Raw genomic sequence first — 13,536 nt, 5'->3', positions numbered from 1 at the left:
TCATCAATGACCTTCCTTCCATCATAAGGTCAGAAGGTGGGGATGTTCACTGATGATTGCACAATGTTCAGCACCATTCGCAACTCCTCAGATACTGAAGCAGTCCATGTCCAAATGCAGCAAGACCTGGACAATATCCAGGCTTGGGCTGACAAGTGGCAAGTAACGTTCATGCCACACAAGTATCAGGCAATGACCATCTCCAACAGGAGAGAATCTAACCATTGCCCCTTGATGTTCAATGGCATTACCATCACTGAATCCCCCACTATCAACATCCTGGGGATTACCATTGACCAGAAGCTGAACTGGACCAGCCATATAAATATTGTGGCTACAAGGGCAGGTCAGAGGCCAGGAATCCTGCAGCGAGTAACTCACCTCCTGACTCCCCAAAGCCTGTCTACCATCTACAAGGCACAAGTCATGAGTGTGATGGAATATTCTCCACTTGCCTGGATGAGTGCAGCTCCAATAACACTCAAGAAGCTTGACACCGTCCAGGCCAAAGCAGCCCGCTTGTTGGCACCCCGTCCATAACTATTCACTCCCTCCACCACCAACGCATGGTACAAGATGTACTGCAGGAATTCACTAAGGCTCCTTCGACAACACCTTCAAAACCCATGACCACTACCATCTAGAAGGACAAGGGCAGCAGATAGATGGGAACACCACCACCTGGAAGTTCCTCTCCAAGCCACTCACCATCCTGACTTGGAAATATATCGCCGTTCCTTCACTGTCGCTGGGTCAAAATCCTAGAACTCCCTTCCTAACAGCACTGTGGATGTACCTACACCACATGGACTGCAGCGGTTCAAGAAGGCAGCTCACCACCACCTTCTCAAGGGTGATTAGGGATGGGCAATAAATGCTGGCCCAGACAGCGACACCCACATACTGTGAATGAATAAAAAAAAGTCTGTGCTGGGTGAGAGCTGTTGCCTTGGTCTCCCAGTCCCTGGGATAGAGAGGGGTAAAATCTACCAGGTCTCCCTGCTCCAGTTTACTGCCCTGGTCCATCAGTTGGACGTGTTGGGTGAGGGTCAAGCAGACTTGTCTCAATCTGGAAAGGTCAGTTGGGCAACTGCAGGGTGCTGAGCCCTGGGAGCCACATCTCAGCAAAGAATTAATGGCTTCAGTGGAGAAAGGGAGAAGGAGAGAAACCGACTAAACTTGGCAGAGGAAAGGAGGGTCAGGTGGTGGTGGGGGGAATCTCGTTGGAGGGGGGGTGAGTATTAGGGGCTTGTGGAGAGTACCCTGGGGGATCGGGGGGTGGGAGAGTCCTGTGGGGGTGGGAGGTAGTCGGGGTGGGTGGGTCTAATCCCCTTGGGAGTCAGGGATGTGGGGGAAGTCCTTTGGGGGGTTTATTTGGATCTGTACAGTAGTTACCCAGATGTTAGAAGTCATTTTAATCCTTCTAACTTTTTCTTGGTAAGTATTGGTGTAACCCAACGGGAGCCAGCCAAAGTTTGTGATTTAAATTGCATTTTCGGATGTTTCCCAGTGCAGTGAAATTGCCCAGGGAAAGTTTGCATTTCTGGGCAATTGCCGTGCAAACCTTACCTGGGAACTTCCAATGGGAATTCCCCAGTGCATTTTTGGGGTATCTCCCAAATATGCCGCTGGGGTGCTCGGAAGTTACGGCCCTGTGTATTGCTGAATAAAGAGACATGCTGCCGAAGCTTTTCATCTTGCACTCATCAGGACAGATGAAAGAATACCAAATTTCAAAGGGAGCAACAATTTATACTGCATGGGAAAAGGGTGCTCGAAGCTACATGTATTCATGTGCAGGCACGTGTCCTCTACAAGCAAAAGGAACGTGTCCAGGCATTGCACCATTTTTGAATTAAACAAGAGCATGGGGAACAATGGTTCCCTGGTGCATTCTTCATTGCAACACCTTGACCAATGAGTGTCAATTTGCCAACCAATCAGCACCCTTTTCTCATACAGTATAAATTGTTGCTCCCTTTGAAAGTTGGCATTCTTGCATCTGCCCTGATGAGTGCAAGATGAAAAACTTTGACAGAATGTCTCTTTATTCAGCAGTAAACAGAATATGATAATGACCATATAATCTGTTTCAGTAATGTTAATTGGGGCATAAATATTGGCTATGACACTGGGGATAACTTCCTTGCTCTTCTTTGAAATAGTGCCATGGGATCTTTTATATCCCTGAACAGGGAGATGGGGTCTTGGTTTAACATCTCGTCTGAAAGACGACACCTGTAACAGTGCAGCACTCCTTCAGTACTACATCGGAGTCTCAGCCTTGATTTTGTGCTCAAGCCCTAGAATAGGAAATTGAACCCCGAACCTGCTAACTTGAGTCTACCAACTGAACCACAGCTGAACAGACAGAAGCAAGAAGCCAATGGCAAAACAGAGATGGAAACCAGGTCCAAGTGAGTATGGGACAACTGCAACCTGACTGAGAACACCAAACCGTGAGTCTACCAAGCCAGCATTCTCAGCGCACTCCTCTACAGTGGTAAGACCTGGACAGCATACACTAGGTAGGAGAAAAGGCTGAACAGTTTCCACCTTTGCCGTCCCAGACGTGTCCTCAGCATCTCTTGGCAGGACAAGGTCACCAACTCAGCACACACTCATTGCTAAGCCAACAATGTCAGCACTGGCTCGTCCTTGTTCATTGGATGGCTGACCGCCCAAAGACCTTCTGTAGGGTGAACTGGCCACTGGATCCTGACCTCCTGGATGTCCATACCTCCTCAACTAGGAGACCTGCAAGCGATATATGAAGATGGCGGGCATTGACATTGCCAGCTGGGAGGCTGCTGATGGTCGTGACCCCTGGAGGCTGACTGTTTGGAAGGGCATTGGAAGAGGTGAGCAGAAACGATAAGCTCAGCTGGCCGACAAGAGGTCCCAGAGAAAACAGAGGCCAGTGAACTGTGCACCTTCCTAGCCCACTGAGTTCCTCTGCAGCAAATGCGGCAGAGACTTCCATGCCAGAGTGGGGCCCCTGAGGGGCACCAGGCGATGCTTAACACAGAGCTGACCACCATAGCGCAAACCATCATCTCATGGGCCAGAATTTTTCCTTCGTTGGGCGGGCTTGGCGGGAGCGGGCTGGGGCGGTTGGGAAGCTGACCACCACCCGTGATAGGCTCCGCTCCGCGATTTCACGCGGACGGGTCAATTAAGGCCCGCCCTGTGTGGATTGCGAGCGTCAGCGCTCAGCACTACCCGTGCGGACAGGGGGGGAGGAGGGAGAGTGGGCCTGGTGTGCAGTTTGCGCATGCGCGTGGAAGAGCGCTTCAATCACCCTGAGGCACGGGGCTTTTGTTTTTAATTCAAAAAATAAAGTTTTCAGTCATGTTTATTTGCTTTAGGAAACCTCAGCCCACTCGTGGATAAGGTGTCCTAAAAAAATGTAAAGGCCAGTTGTCCTTTTCGCCTGCCCCGCCAACCACAAGGTTGGACGGGCAGCGTTAATTTGATTTTAATTAGCTGGTTAACGGCCTTAATAGGCCTTTCGATTACTGGCGGGCGCGCAGCCAACTCCAGTGCGCGCCCGACGAACGAAATATCGTGCAAGTGCGTGATGACATCGGACGCCCGAATCATCGTGTGTCATATTACACTTGGCTTTGTTAGGCGCGTACCCACACGATGCACATAAAATTCCATAGGATGGAAGGCATGCTAACTTTGTGTGTTTCTCGTAAGAGGACACCCAAATCCCTCTGAATATCAACATTTTAAAGTTTCTCACCATTTTAAAAAAAAATTCTGCCTTTCTGGTCTTCCTATCAAAGTAAATAACCTCACATTTCCCCACATTGTACTTCATCTATCGCCTTATTGTCCACTCATTTAACTTGTCTATAACCCTTTGCAGCCTCTTTGTGTCCTCCTCACAGTTTACATTTCCACCTAGCGCTCATCAGCAAACCTGGATACAACACTCTCTGTAACTTAATTTATGTCATTAATATAAATTGTAAATAGCTGGAGTTCCAGCACTGATCCTTGCAACATCCCATAATTACAGTCTGTCCACTTGAAAATGTACCATTTATCCCTACTCCCTCCTTACAATCCGTTAACCAATCCTCTATCCATGCCAATATATTAATCCCAAACCCTTGCGCCCCTTGTTTTGTGTAATAATCTTTTATGTGACATCTGGTCAAAAGCCTTCTGGAAACCCAAATATGCAACATCCACTGGTTCACTTTTGTCTACCCTGTTAGTTACTTCGTCAAAAAAACTGATAAATTTGTCAGACACCATTTCCCTTTCATAAAACCATGTTGACTCAGCCTAATTATATTATGGTTTTGTAAGTGTCTTGGTAACTTCGCCATAGTGATAGATTCCAGCATTTCCTTAATGATGTCAGATTTCCTGATGATTATGTGCAAATGAGTTGCCTTGTTTGCTGCTTTGGAACAGTAACTGCTCTTCATCAGCTCGAAAGGACTCGGGACATCCTGTGGCTGTGTAGAATCGCAGGTCCTTTCTTCCTTGATTCACTAATGTTAAGAACAGTCATTGCCAGTCAGTCTTGATTACTCGGTTGTTAAAGCACATCGCTGGGCCCTGAGCCACACAAATCAACCAGGCGCTAGCTTCAGTCCCCCAGTTTGTGTTCAATGAGGTGTTTGCATCCTGTTGGAAATCCAGTTGGCTGGAACATCATTCGGTTATGCAGGGGAGGCATATCTAACAATGCCCACTCCCAGTGATGGTTGCCAGAGATTGCATGCACGTACAGCACAAAAGAATGTCCTTTAGCCCACCGTGCCTCTTTGAACAAGCCGCCCAATCTCCTTCTCTTCCCCCTTGCCTTAAAAATAAATTCATGCATGTATTTATTCAATTCCCTTTTCAGAGTTACTATTCAATCTGCATCGTCCACTCTTTCAGGCAGCACATTCCAGATCACAGTGACTCGCTACATGAAGAAAGAAATCCCCATATTGAGCTGCTTCTTTCACCGGTTGCCTTCCATCTGTGTCGTCTGGCTACTGACACCCCCACCACCCCCACCATTGGAAACAGTTCCTCTCTATCTGCTCAATCAATCACCCAACCCCATAATGATGAACACCTCTACACCCTATCCCTGTCTCCTAAGATACACCTCTGTCTACATGATTGAGGCTTGAAAAGTACTTCGTTGGTTGTCAGACGCTTTTGGACGGCCTGAGGTGGTGAAAGGCGCTATATAAACGCTAAAACAGAAACAAAACTACCTGGAAAAACTCAGCAGGTCTGACAGCATCTGCGGAGAGGAACGCAGTTAACGTTTCGAGTCGGTATGACTCTTCAACAGAACTAAGTAAAAATAGAAAAGAGGTGAAATATAAGCTGGTTTAAGGGGGAGGGGGTGGGACAGGTAGAGCTGGATAGAGGGCCAGTGATAGGTGGAGATAACCAAAAGATGTCATAGACAAAAGAACAAAGAGGTGTTGAAGGTGATAATAGGTGACATTAAGGGTAAATGACGTTCAATATCTGACTACTGATTGTACCTGCTTACTGACTATATCCCACCGTGTTCCGCTTGGGGTACGACGAGGTTTTACGTTCGATCCCTGCATCCTTAACCGGATAAACAGGATTTGCCTGCCGGACATTCCCAGTTTACAATAGAGAGAGAGAGAGAGAGAGGATGGAAAAATCCCAAACGCGCGCAAACAAAAGTCAGCCAGGAAATTCCTGATCCAAAAAAATAATTGGAAAAAGTCACACCCCCGAATGGCTGCGCATTGGTGTTTGTCTAACCTGTGTTGAATGAAAAGCAGACGGTTTAACAAGATAACACACATTCACACACACACACACACACACACAGCCTCTGGTGAGGATTTGTAACCTCGCCTGATACCCGGGAATGTCACTCCCCAGTCTGATCAATTTCAGTCTCTGCAACACCCGCCTCTTTCCTCCCTCTTTAAACTGGGGAGGGAGAGGGAGGTGGGGGGTGGATGGGGGTACAGGAGATGGATGAGGGGTGGGGGAGGGAATATGAAATTGATAAAGGTCAGTTGCACCTGCACAATACCATGATATGGAAAAAAAACTTGCTCCACAATCCACAACCCAGCGTTGAGTGAGCGAGCCCAGGATCAAAGTTTTACATTTTGGTGTATGTATATTTAACAATAAGGTAAAGCTAACCTGGGCGGTGTTTTAGGTTCCCAGTATCTGCAGAAAATGTAATTTCCAGATTCGTTGATGAAATGTGGAAAATCCTTGAAGACCAAACCTTGGGGAGTGACACGGTCCTTTTTGGAGGGACAGCACCACATATCATGGAAAAGTGGGGGGAGGAGGGAAGACACAACAAAGTCAGAAGTTACAGCTTGTTTTGGGGGCTTGTTTGGAACCAGTAAGAAAAATAAACCTTGCTGTGGCCATAACAGAGACTCTCTGCGGAGTTGTTGCGCCCTTTGGTACACTGACCCATCTTTCAGTCCATCTGTACCGCCCACGCCGCCGACAGGACGTTTGAAATGGCAACAGAACCCAGCACCGACCTTAAATGAATACACGCAACGGACCCCGAAACAATCACAGAACACAGGGAAACTCTGAATTCGGGACCAGGACCCTTCGCCTTTGACTCGCAAGCCTTCCTCAGGAAGAGGTGGCGCAGCGCAGATACACCGGAATGACACTCGGGTTAAAATGGGTTAAATTGTGACAAGTTGCACAGACTAGTGTTCCATCTAGTATAGAAGGTTAGGGGATAACCTCTGGACTATTCCAACACTCTCCTGCCTGCTCTCCCACATTCTATCCTCCATGAGCTTGAGGTCATCCAAAACTCCACTGCCTATGGCTAAATTCACACCAGGTCCTATTGCCCCCTTTTCATACCAAGTCCCATTCACCTATTACCCCCTTTCACACCGTGTCCCCTTCACCTATTACCCCTTTCATACCAAGTCCCGTTCACCTATTACCCCCTTTTCATACCAAGTCCCGTTCACCTATTACCCCCTTTCACACTGAGTCCCCTTCATCTATTACCCCTTTCATACCAAGTCCCGTTCACCTATTACCCCCTTTCACACTGAGTCCCCTTCACCTATTACCCCTTTCATACCAAGTCCCGTTCACCTATCACCCCCTTTTCATACCGAGTCCCGTTCACCTATTATCCCCTTTCACACCGAGTCCCCTTCACCTATTACCCCTTTCGTACTGAGTCCCCTTCACCTATTACCCCTATCATACCGAGTCCCCTTCACCTATTACCCCCTTTCATACCGAGTCCCTTTCACCTATTATCCCTATCATACCGAGTCCCCTTCACCTATTACCCCTTTCACACCGAGTCTCCTTCACCTATTACCCCTTTCACACCGAGTCCCCTTCACCTATTACCCCTTTCATACCGAGTCCCCTTCACCTATTACCCTTGTGCTCGCTGTGACATACATTGAATCAAAGAAGGACTTGATTTCAAAATTCTCATCCTTGTTTTTGAATCCCTCCATTGCCTCACCCTCCCTGTTTCTGTCACCTCCTCCAGTCCCAAACCCTCCACGATCTCTGTGTCATCTCATTTTGGCCTCTTGAGCAAACCAGATTTTAATCACACCGCTATTGGCGGCCATGCCTTCAGCTACCTGGGTCCTAAGCTCTGGAATTCTCCCCCTAAACCCCTCCGCCTCTCTACCGCGCTTTCCACCTTTAAGACAGTTCTTAAAGCCTATTGCTTTGACCAAGCTCTTGCACATCTGCCCTAATATGTCCTTATGTGACTCAGTATCATATTTCATTTTATAATGTTCCTTTGAAGCAGCTTTATTATGTTAAAGTTACTGTGTGAAAATAAGTTGTTGTGATTGATCTAGTTGAATTGTTTAAGTTGATTAAAGGAGCTGAAGGAGGAGATGGAGGAGATTGTGGGGCAAGACCAGATCAAGGGGGCATAACCTTTAAATTAGAACCAGGCCATTGAGGGGTGATGCCAGGAAGCACATCTTCACACAGAGGGGAGTGGAAATCTCTCTCTGCCAAAAATAACTGTTGAAGCTGGGGTCATAGAATCACAGAAAAATGCCATTTGGCCCATCATGCCAGTGCCAGCTCTTTGAAGAATCTGTCCAAGTCAGACCCACAACCCAGCTTTTGCCAAATAACCCTGGCAATTATTTCTCTTCAAGTACCTGTCCAATTGTGTTTTGAAAGTTTCTATGGAATATGATCCCACCTCCCTTTCAGGTAGTGTGTTCCACATCATAACAACCTTCCATGTGGAAAACCAATGCTTCTCATTTCCCTTCCAGCTCTTTTCCCAATTATTTTAAATCATTGAATCCTCGTTACTTGCCAGAGAAAACAGTTTTGCCCTACTCATTCTATTAAAACCTTTCACAATTCGGAACACCTCTATTCAGTCTTGCCTTCACCTCCTCTGCTCCAAGGAGAATAATTGATTGAATATTTCAAAACTGAGATTGAAAGATTTTTATTAGGCTATATTCAGGACTACGGAACCAAGGCAAGTCTTCAGATATACAGATCAGCCATGATCTAACTGAGCAAGGGAAACAGTTTGAGGGAATGAATGACCTACTTATGTGGTTATATCTGCTTAGTTACCAAATTGTCTACTATTTAGAAGCAAAAGTGGGAAATGTGGCTTTGTATCTATTATTATTATTAATAATAAGGAATAAAATCAATCATAATAATTGGTTGACAAGTTGTCTCTGATTGGTAAAGGCGTTGTCATGGAGAATGCAGCAGGGAACAGTTAACTGCCAAGCTTTTGTTCAAATTCGAGCCAGGCAGGTCAACTATGATTGGTCAAGGCATTGCTATGGGGTAGAATTTTTCTCTCGTCAGACAAACGTGTGCCCGACCTGAATGAGAGAAAAATAGTACATGATGTCATCAGGCAAGTGTCCCGACGTAATCGCGCACTCTTGCGATATTTCGCTCGGTGGGCATGTGCGAGAAGCAGCAGCACACCCGCTGACAATTAAGAGGCCTATTAAGGCCCTTAATCAATTAATTAAATCTGATTTTTCGCTGCCCGTCTAACTGTTCAGTTGGCAGGCGGACAAAAAGGCCAAGCGGCTTTTGGATCTTTTATGAAACCTCGTTCACGGGCGGGATGAGGTTTCCAACAGGAATTAAAAATAAAAATGTTTAAGTCTCATTTGTCACATGTCCCTGCTCATGTGACAGAATGGAAGAGGGGACATGTTTTTAACATTTTTTAAATCTTTATTTATGTTTTTAAAAACCTTCAGCTCCCTGAGTCAGCTCTGTGCCTTCAGGGAGCTTTCAGTGCACGCACCCACGCGCATGTGCAAACTTCCACATTCGCCCTCTTCCCCCTCCCACCTAGGCAGCACTGAGGCTCCCAGCACACGATTCACACTGGCTGGCTGTTAATTGGCCAGCCAGCGTGAAATTGTGGTCGGGGTCCGATCGTGGGTGGCGGTGGGTAACTGCACCCAGGACTGCCCGCCGTGCCCGCCAGATGAGGTAAAAATCCTGCCCATGGGGAATGAACCAGGGAATGGCTGTCCCCCAAGCTTTTGTGTAGATGAAAAAGGCACAATGATAATAATAATTATTCACATGGGCCCATAGTGTCAAACTGCAGGACTGAGAGTGTGCTGGAGGTAGATTCAATCACGGCTTTCAAAAGAAAATTAAATAAGCACCTGAAGGGCATAAATTTGCAGGTGAAAGGGCAGGGAATGGGACTAGCTAAACTGCGCTTGCAGAGAGACAGCATGGACTCAGTGGGCCAAATGGCCTCCTTCTGTGCTATAACTATTCTGTGATTCCATAATTCTATGACATACAAAACTACAACTCCCATGATGCATTATATTGGTGCATTTGATTGATGGCACCACAAACCAATAGCAAGACGGTGAAACTAGATGACATTTCTTATGACCAAGATAAATGTGACAAAGGAGTAAATAACTAGCCTGTACCATGAAATACCTAGTGGAGGTTAGTAGGAGTTTGAAACAAGAAAAAGATGCAATTGTTTTCAGGATTAAATTATGTTTAACATCTCATGTAAAGAATTAAAATTCTAAAGTGTTCAAAAGAAATAGATATTGCAAAGTTAGGTAGCAGCTCTTTCTCTCTCTCTCTCAATAAATATACAAAACCTCCCCTCATCCAGTACCTGGACTGATTGTTGCAAATTGGACTTGTCACCATTCTGGATGCCCTGTGAAGGGTATTAAGGGGACTGTGTTGGAGGTGAGTGGGTTATTACCTAATTTAAATTAATTGCTGAAAGGCAACATGTTCCTTTTTTACAGAACTTTGGAGGCTTGCACTGTAAATAAAGTCTTATATTATTTTTCTAGAAGAGGCTGTCAGAAGTGGTGTTGATGTCCAGGATCTATTTTTAATGCTAGGTCACTGAGGCATGTGGCACATGAGAACTGGCAGACACCGACTTATGTCTGCAGCGTGGGTCTCCTAAATAAGATTGCTTTTTTGTTAGAAACTTAAGGGGCGAAGGTACTGGTTTCAAATTGGGACCATCTCAGAGTTAATAATAAATAGAAATGGGTGATTTGTACGGTGCCTAATCACCTAAAAAGCTTCACATAGCGAGTTACCTCGTAAACTTGTAATGACTTATTGCAGCAGTAAAAGTGACAGCTAATCTAAACCAATAACATATATCGAAGGACCAGAGGCAGGAGAAGGGGCAGTTATTTTATTCAGCTGGTTGTTATGAGCTGTCAGAAAGGTTGATGGAAGTAGGTTCATTAGTAACTTTCAAACTGGAAGTGGATAAGTACTTAAAAAGGAAAAATGCACTGCTGTGTGTTAAGATCAGGAAGAATGGGATGAATTGGATAGCTCTTTCCTTGAACCAGCATGGGCATGAGGGGCTGAATAGCCTCCTGTAACAGTGTATGATTCCTACTTCCACCTTTATAACATCTGCCATTTCCATCTGATTTCATCTCATCTGCTGTGAAACTCTCATCCTTATCCCCATACTTGAATATTGTAATACTCTCCTGACTGTCCACCCTCCATAAACTTGAATGCATTCAAAACTCTGCTGCCCATGTCTTAACTCGCACCAAGTCTTATTCATCCATCACACCCCCATGCTCGCTGACAAACGTTATCCATAAACTCCTCAAGTTTAAAATTCTTACCCTCGTTTTCAAATTCCTCCATGGCCTTGCCCCTTCTTAACTCCGTAAACTCCTCCAACCCCACAACATGCCTCCCCACTGAGATTTCCGAGCTCCTCCAATTTTCATCTCTTGCGCATTCCCGGTTTTAATTGGACCATTGGCAGGCATGCCCTCAGCTACTTTGGCTCTAAGCTTTGGAATTCCCTCCCTAAACAACTATGCCTCTCTACCTGTCCTACTCTTAAGATGCTCCTTAAGCTCTACCTCTTTCACCAAGTTTTTAGTCACCTGTGCTCGGTGAAGCACCTTGAGACGTTTTATTAAGTTAAAGGTGCTAAAAACTCTTTCCTTGGCTGGACAGTCTAGAACCCCAAGGTCATAGTCTCAGAATTATTTGCAATTGAGATTAGGAGAGAATTCTTCACTCAGAGCGTTGTGAAACCTTGGAATTCTCTATCCCAGAGAGTTGTGGATGCTCAGTACATTCAAGACAAAGGGAATCAAGGGATATGGGGCTAGGGCTGGAAAGTAGAATTGAATAGAAGATCAGACACGATCTTTCTGAATGGCAGAGCAAGCTTCAGGAGCCTTATGGCCTACTCCTATTTTTTTATGTTCTGATGTACATAACTGCAAATTATTTTACGATTTTATTAATGTCATCTAAACCATTGGAACAGCCAGACAAAACCTAGGGTTCATCGTCTCATTTGATAGATGGTACATCCAATGAAGCACTCCTTCAACTACTCTTTATGTGAAGAAGTGCTTCCTAACATCACCTCTGAATGGCCTAGTTCTAATTTTAAGGCTATGCCCCCTTGTGTTGGATTCCCCCCTACCAGATAAAATAGTTTCTTTTTATTTACCCTATTAAATCCTTTAATCATCTTAAACACCTCAATTAGATCACCCTTTAATCTTCTACAATCAAGGAAATACAAGCCTAGTCTATGCAGCCTGTCCTCATAATTTAACACATTTGGCCCAGGGATCATTTTGGTAAATCTGTGCTGCGCATCCCCCAATCTCCTCACCCCCTCTAAGGTCAAAATATTCTTCCTGAGCTGCAATGCCCAGATATGAACGCAATACTCCAAAATTGGGCTTGTGCACAAAATATTAACAGGAATGGAAGAGGACGCTGAAAGTTTAATGACTAAGGTGGACATGAAAAATGGAAATCATCTTGAGTGGATTTTAATCTTTACCCTTTGGGCTCAGTGTGTTAGGAAAGACAGAGACCCATAAATTAATGGCAAAATTTTAAAATGCATCACTGATGCTGAGATGGGGGAGATCTTGTGGTGCAGTGGGTGCATCCCTACCTCTAGGCCAGAATCTTCGAGTCCAAGCCCCACTTGAGGACTTGATGGCTCTGGAAGGTCCCTTCATAACGTGGCCAAACAGGTGGATGATCAGCCTGTAAATCCTTCCAATATGCCTGATGGCAGGCAGTAAGAGCGGGAGAGTTTCCTGGTCAGCCATACTGCAGAAGGCAATGGCAAACCACTGCAGTATTTTGCCAAGCAGAATCATGGACCAATCCAATGGAAATCCAATGGTCACCTCTTAGGGCATGGTACCAGGAGGAAGAGGGAGGATGCTGAGATACTTTTTCAAACCAATTCTTTATTTAATATTTAAGTTACTTGAACCTGTCATAGATACTGTGACCTGAGGCTGAATGGAGCTTTTAGTAAAAGTGGGTTACAGAATGTAAAGTAATTATATTTACAATAGTTACAGACACAGGATTATCAAAGGACAGGGTGTTTATGAAGTTCTGGTGTAACTTTAAACTTTAATAACTTTGGAAGTGCACATGATAGAAACAAACCCTAAATGGCTTATGAAAGAAACATTCATATGCCTTTAATATTACTGTAACTAACAACGCTGAAACTGATTGAAAATGGTGACAGCCCCAGAAAAGGTGAACTGTTGGAAAATCAGGTTGAATGATGTAACGGAAAAGGTGGTGATTACCCACATATTGAAACCAAGAAATGTGAACTGTATTATGTTAAAACTTTATGAATGAAGCTTTCATATGCTGTTTACAGTTTGCTCCGATCACGTGTACATCCTTAATTATTACTGTTTAAAGTTGCAGAAGAATTTTATAAACACAATGTATGTACAATAAACACACTAAGAGTTTTGTTTGAACCCACAGGCACTACATTGGAAGTTGATGGTAGGTAAGTCAATCAATATCAAAGGCCGAGCACTTCATAAGAACCTGGAGAAACTGACAGAAATGAAACTTTGCTGGAAGGTTGGATGAGATTCTCCAGTCCTGTCCGCCGCAGGGCCAAAAACTCCCATCTGAAGTCAGCGGACCTTTTGCTGGTCTGTCAAACTTTTCATCCTGCCCGTGATAATTCCCACA

The 13,536-nt window shown here is 45.1% G+C and overlaps 1 protein-coding gene across 1 annotated transcript in view; it reads right to left on the bottom strand.

The window, feature by feature from the left end:
* Positions 1–6,296, bottom strand: part of LOC144681439 (monoglyceride lipase-like) — a 57,254-nt gene extending 50,958 nt beyond the window's left edge. The window contains exon 1 of the mRNA XM_078543027.1: positions 6,166–6,296. Coding sequence (XP_078399153.1) covers positions 6,166–6,296 — 131 coding nt within the window. The remainder of the gene's footprint in view (positions 1–6,165) is intronic.
* Between the last annotated feature and the right edge of the window lie 7,240 nt (positions 6,297–13,536).

The sequence above is a fragment of the Cetorhinus maximus genome, chromosome 6 (genome assembly GCF_964194155.1).
Source record: "Cetorhinus maximus chromosome 6, sCetMax3.hap1.1, whole genome shotgun sequence".
Lineage (NCBI taxonomy): Eukaryota > Metazoa > Chordata > Chondrichthyes > Lamniformes > Cetorhinidae > Cetorhinus > Cetorhinus maximus.
This window is presented reverse-complemented; position numbering and strand designations above follow the sequence as displayed.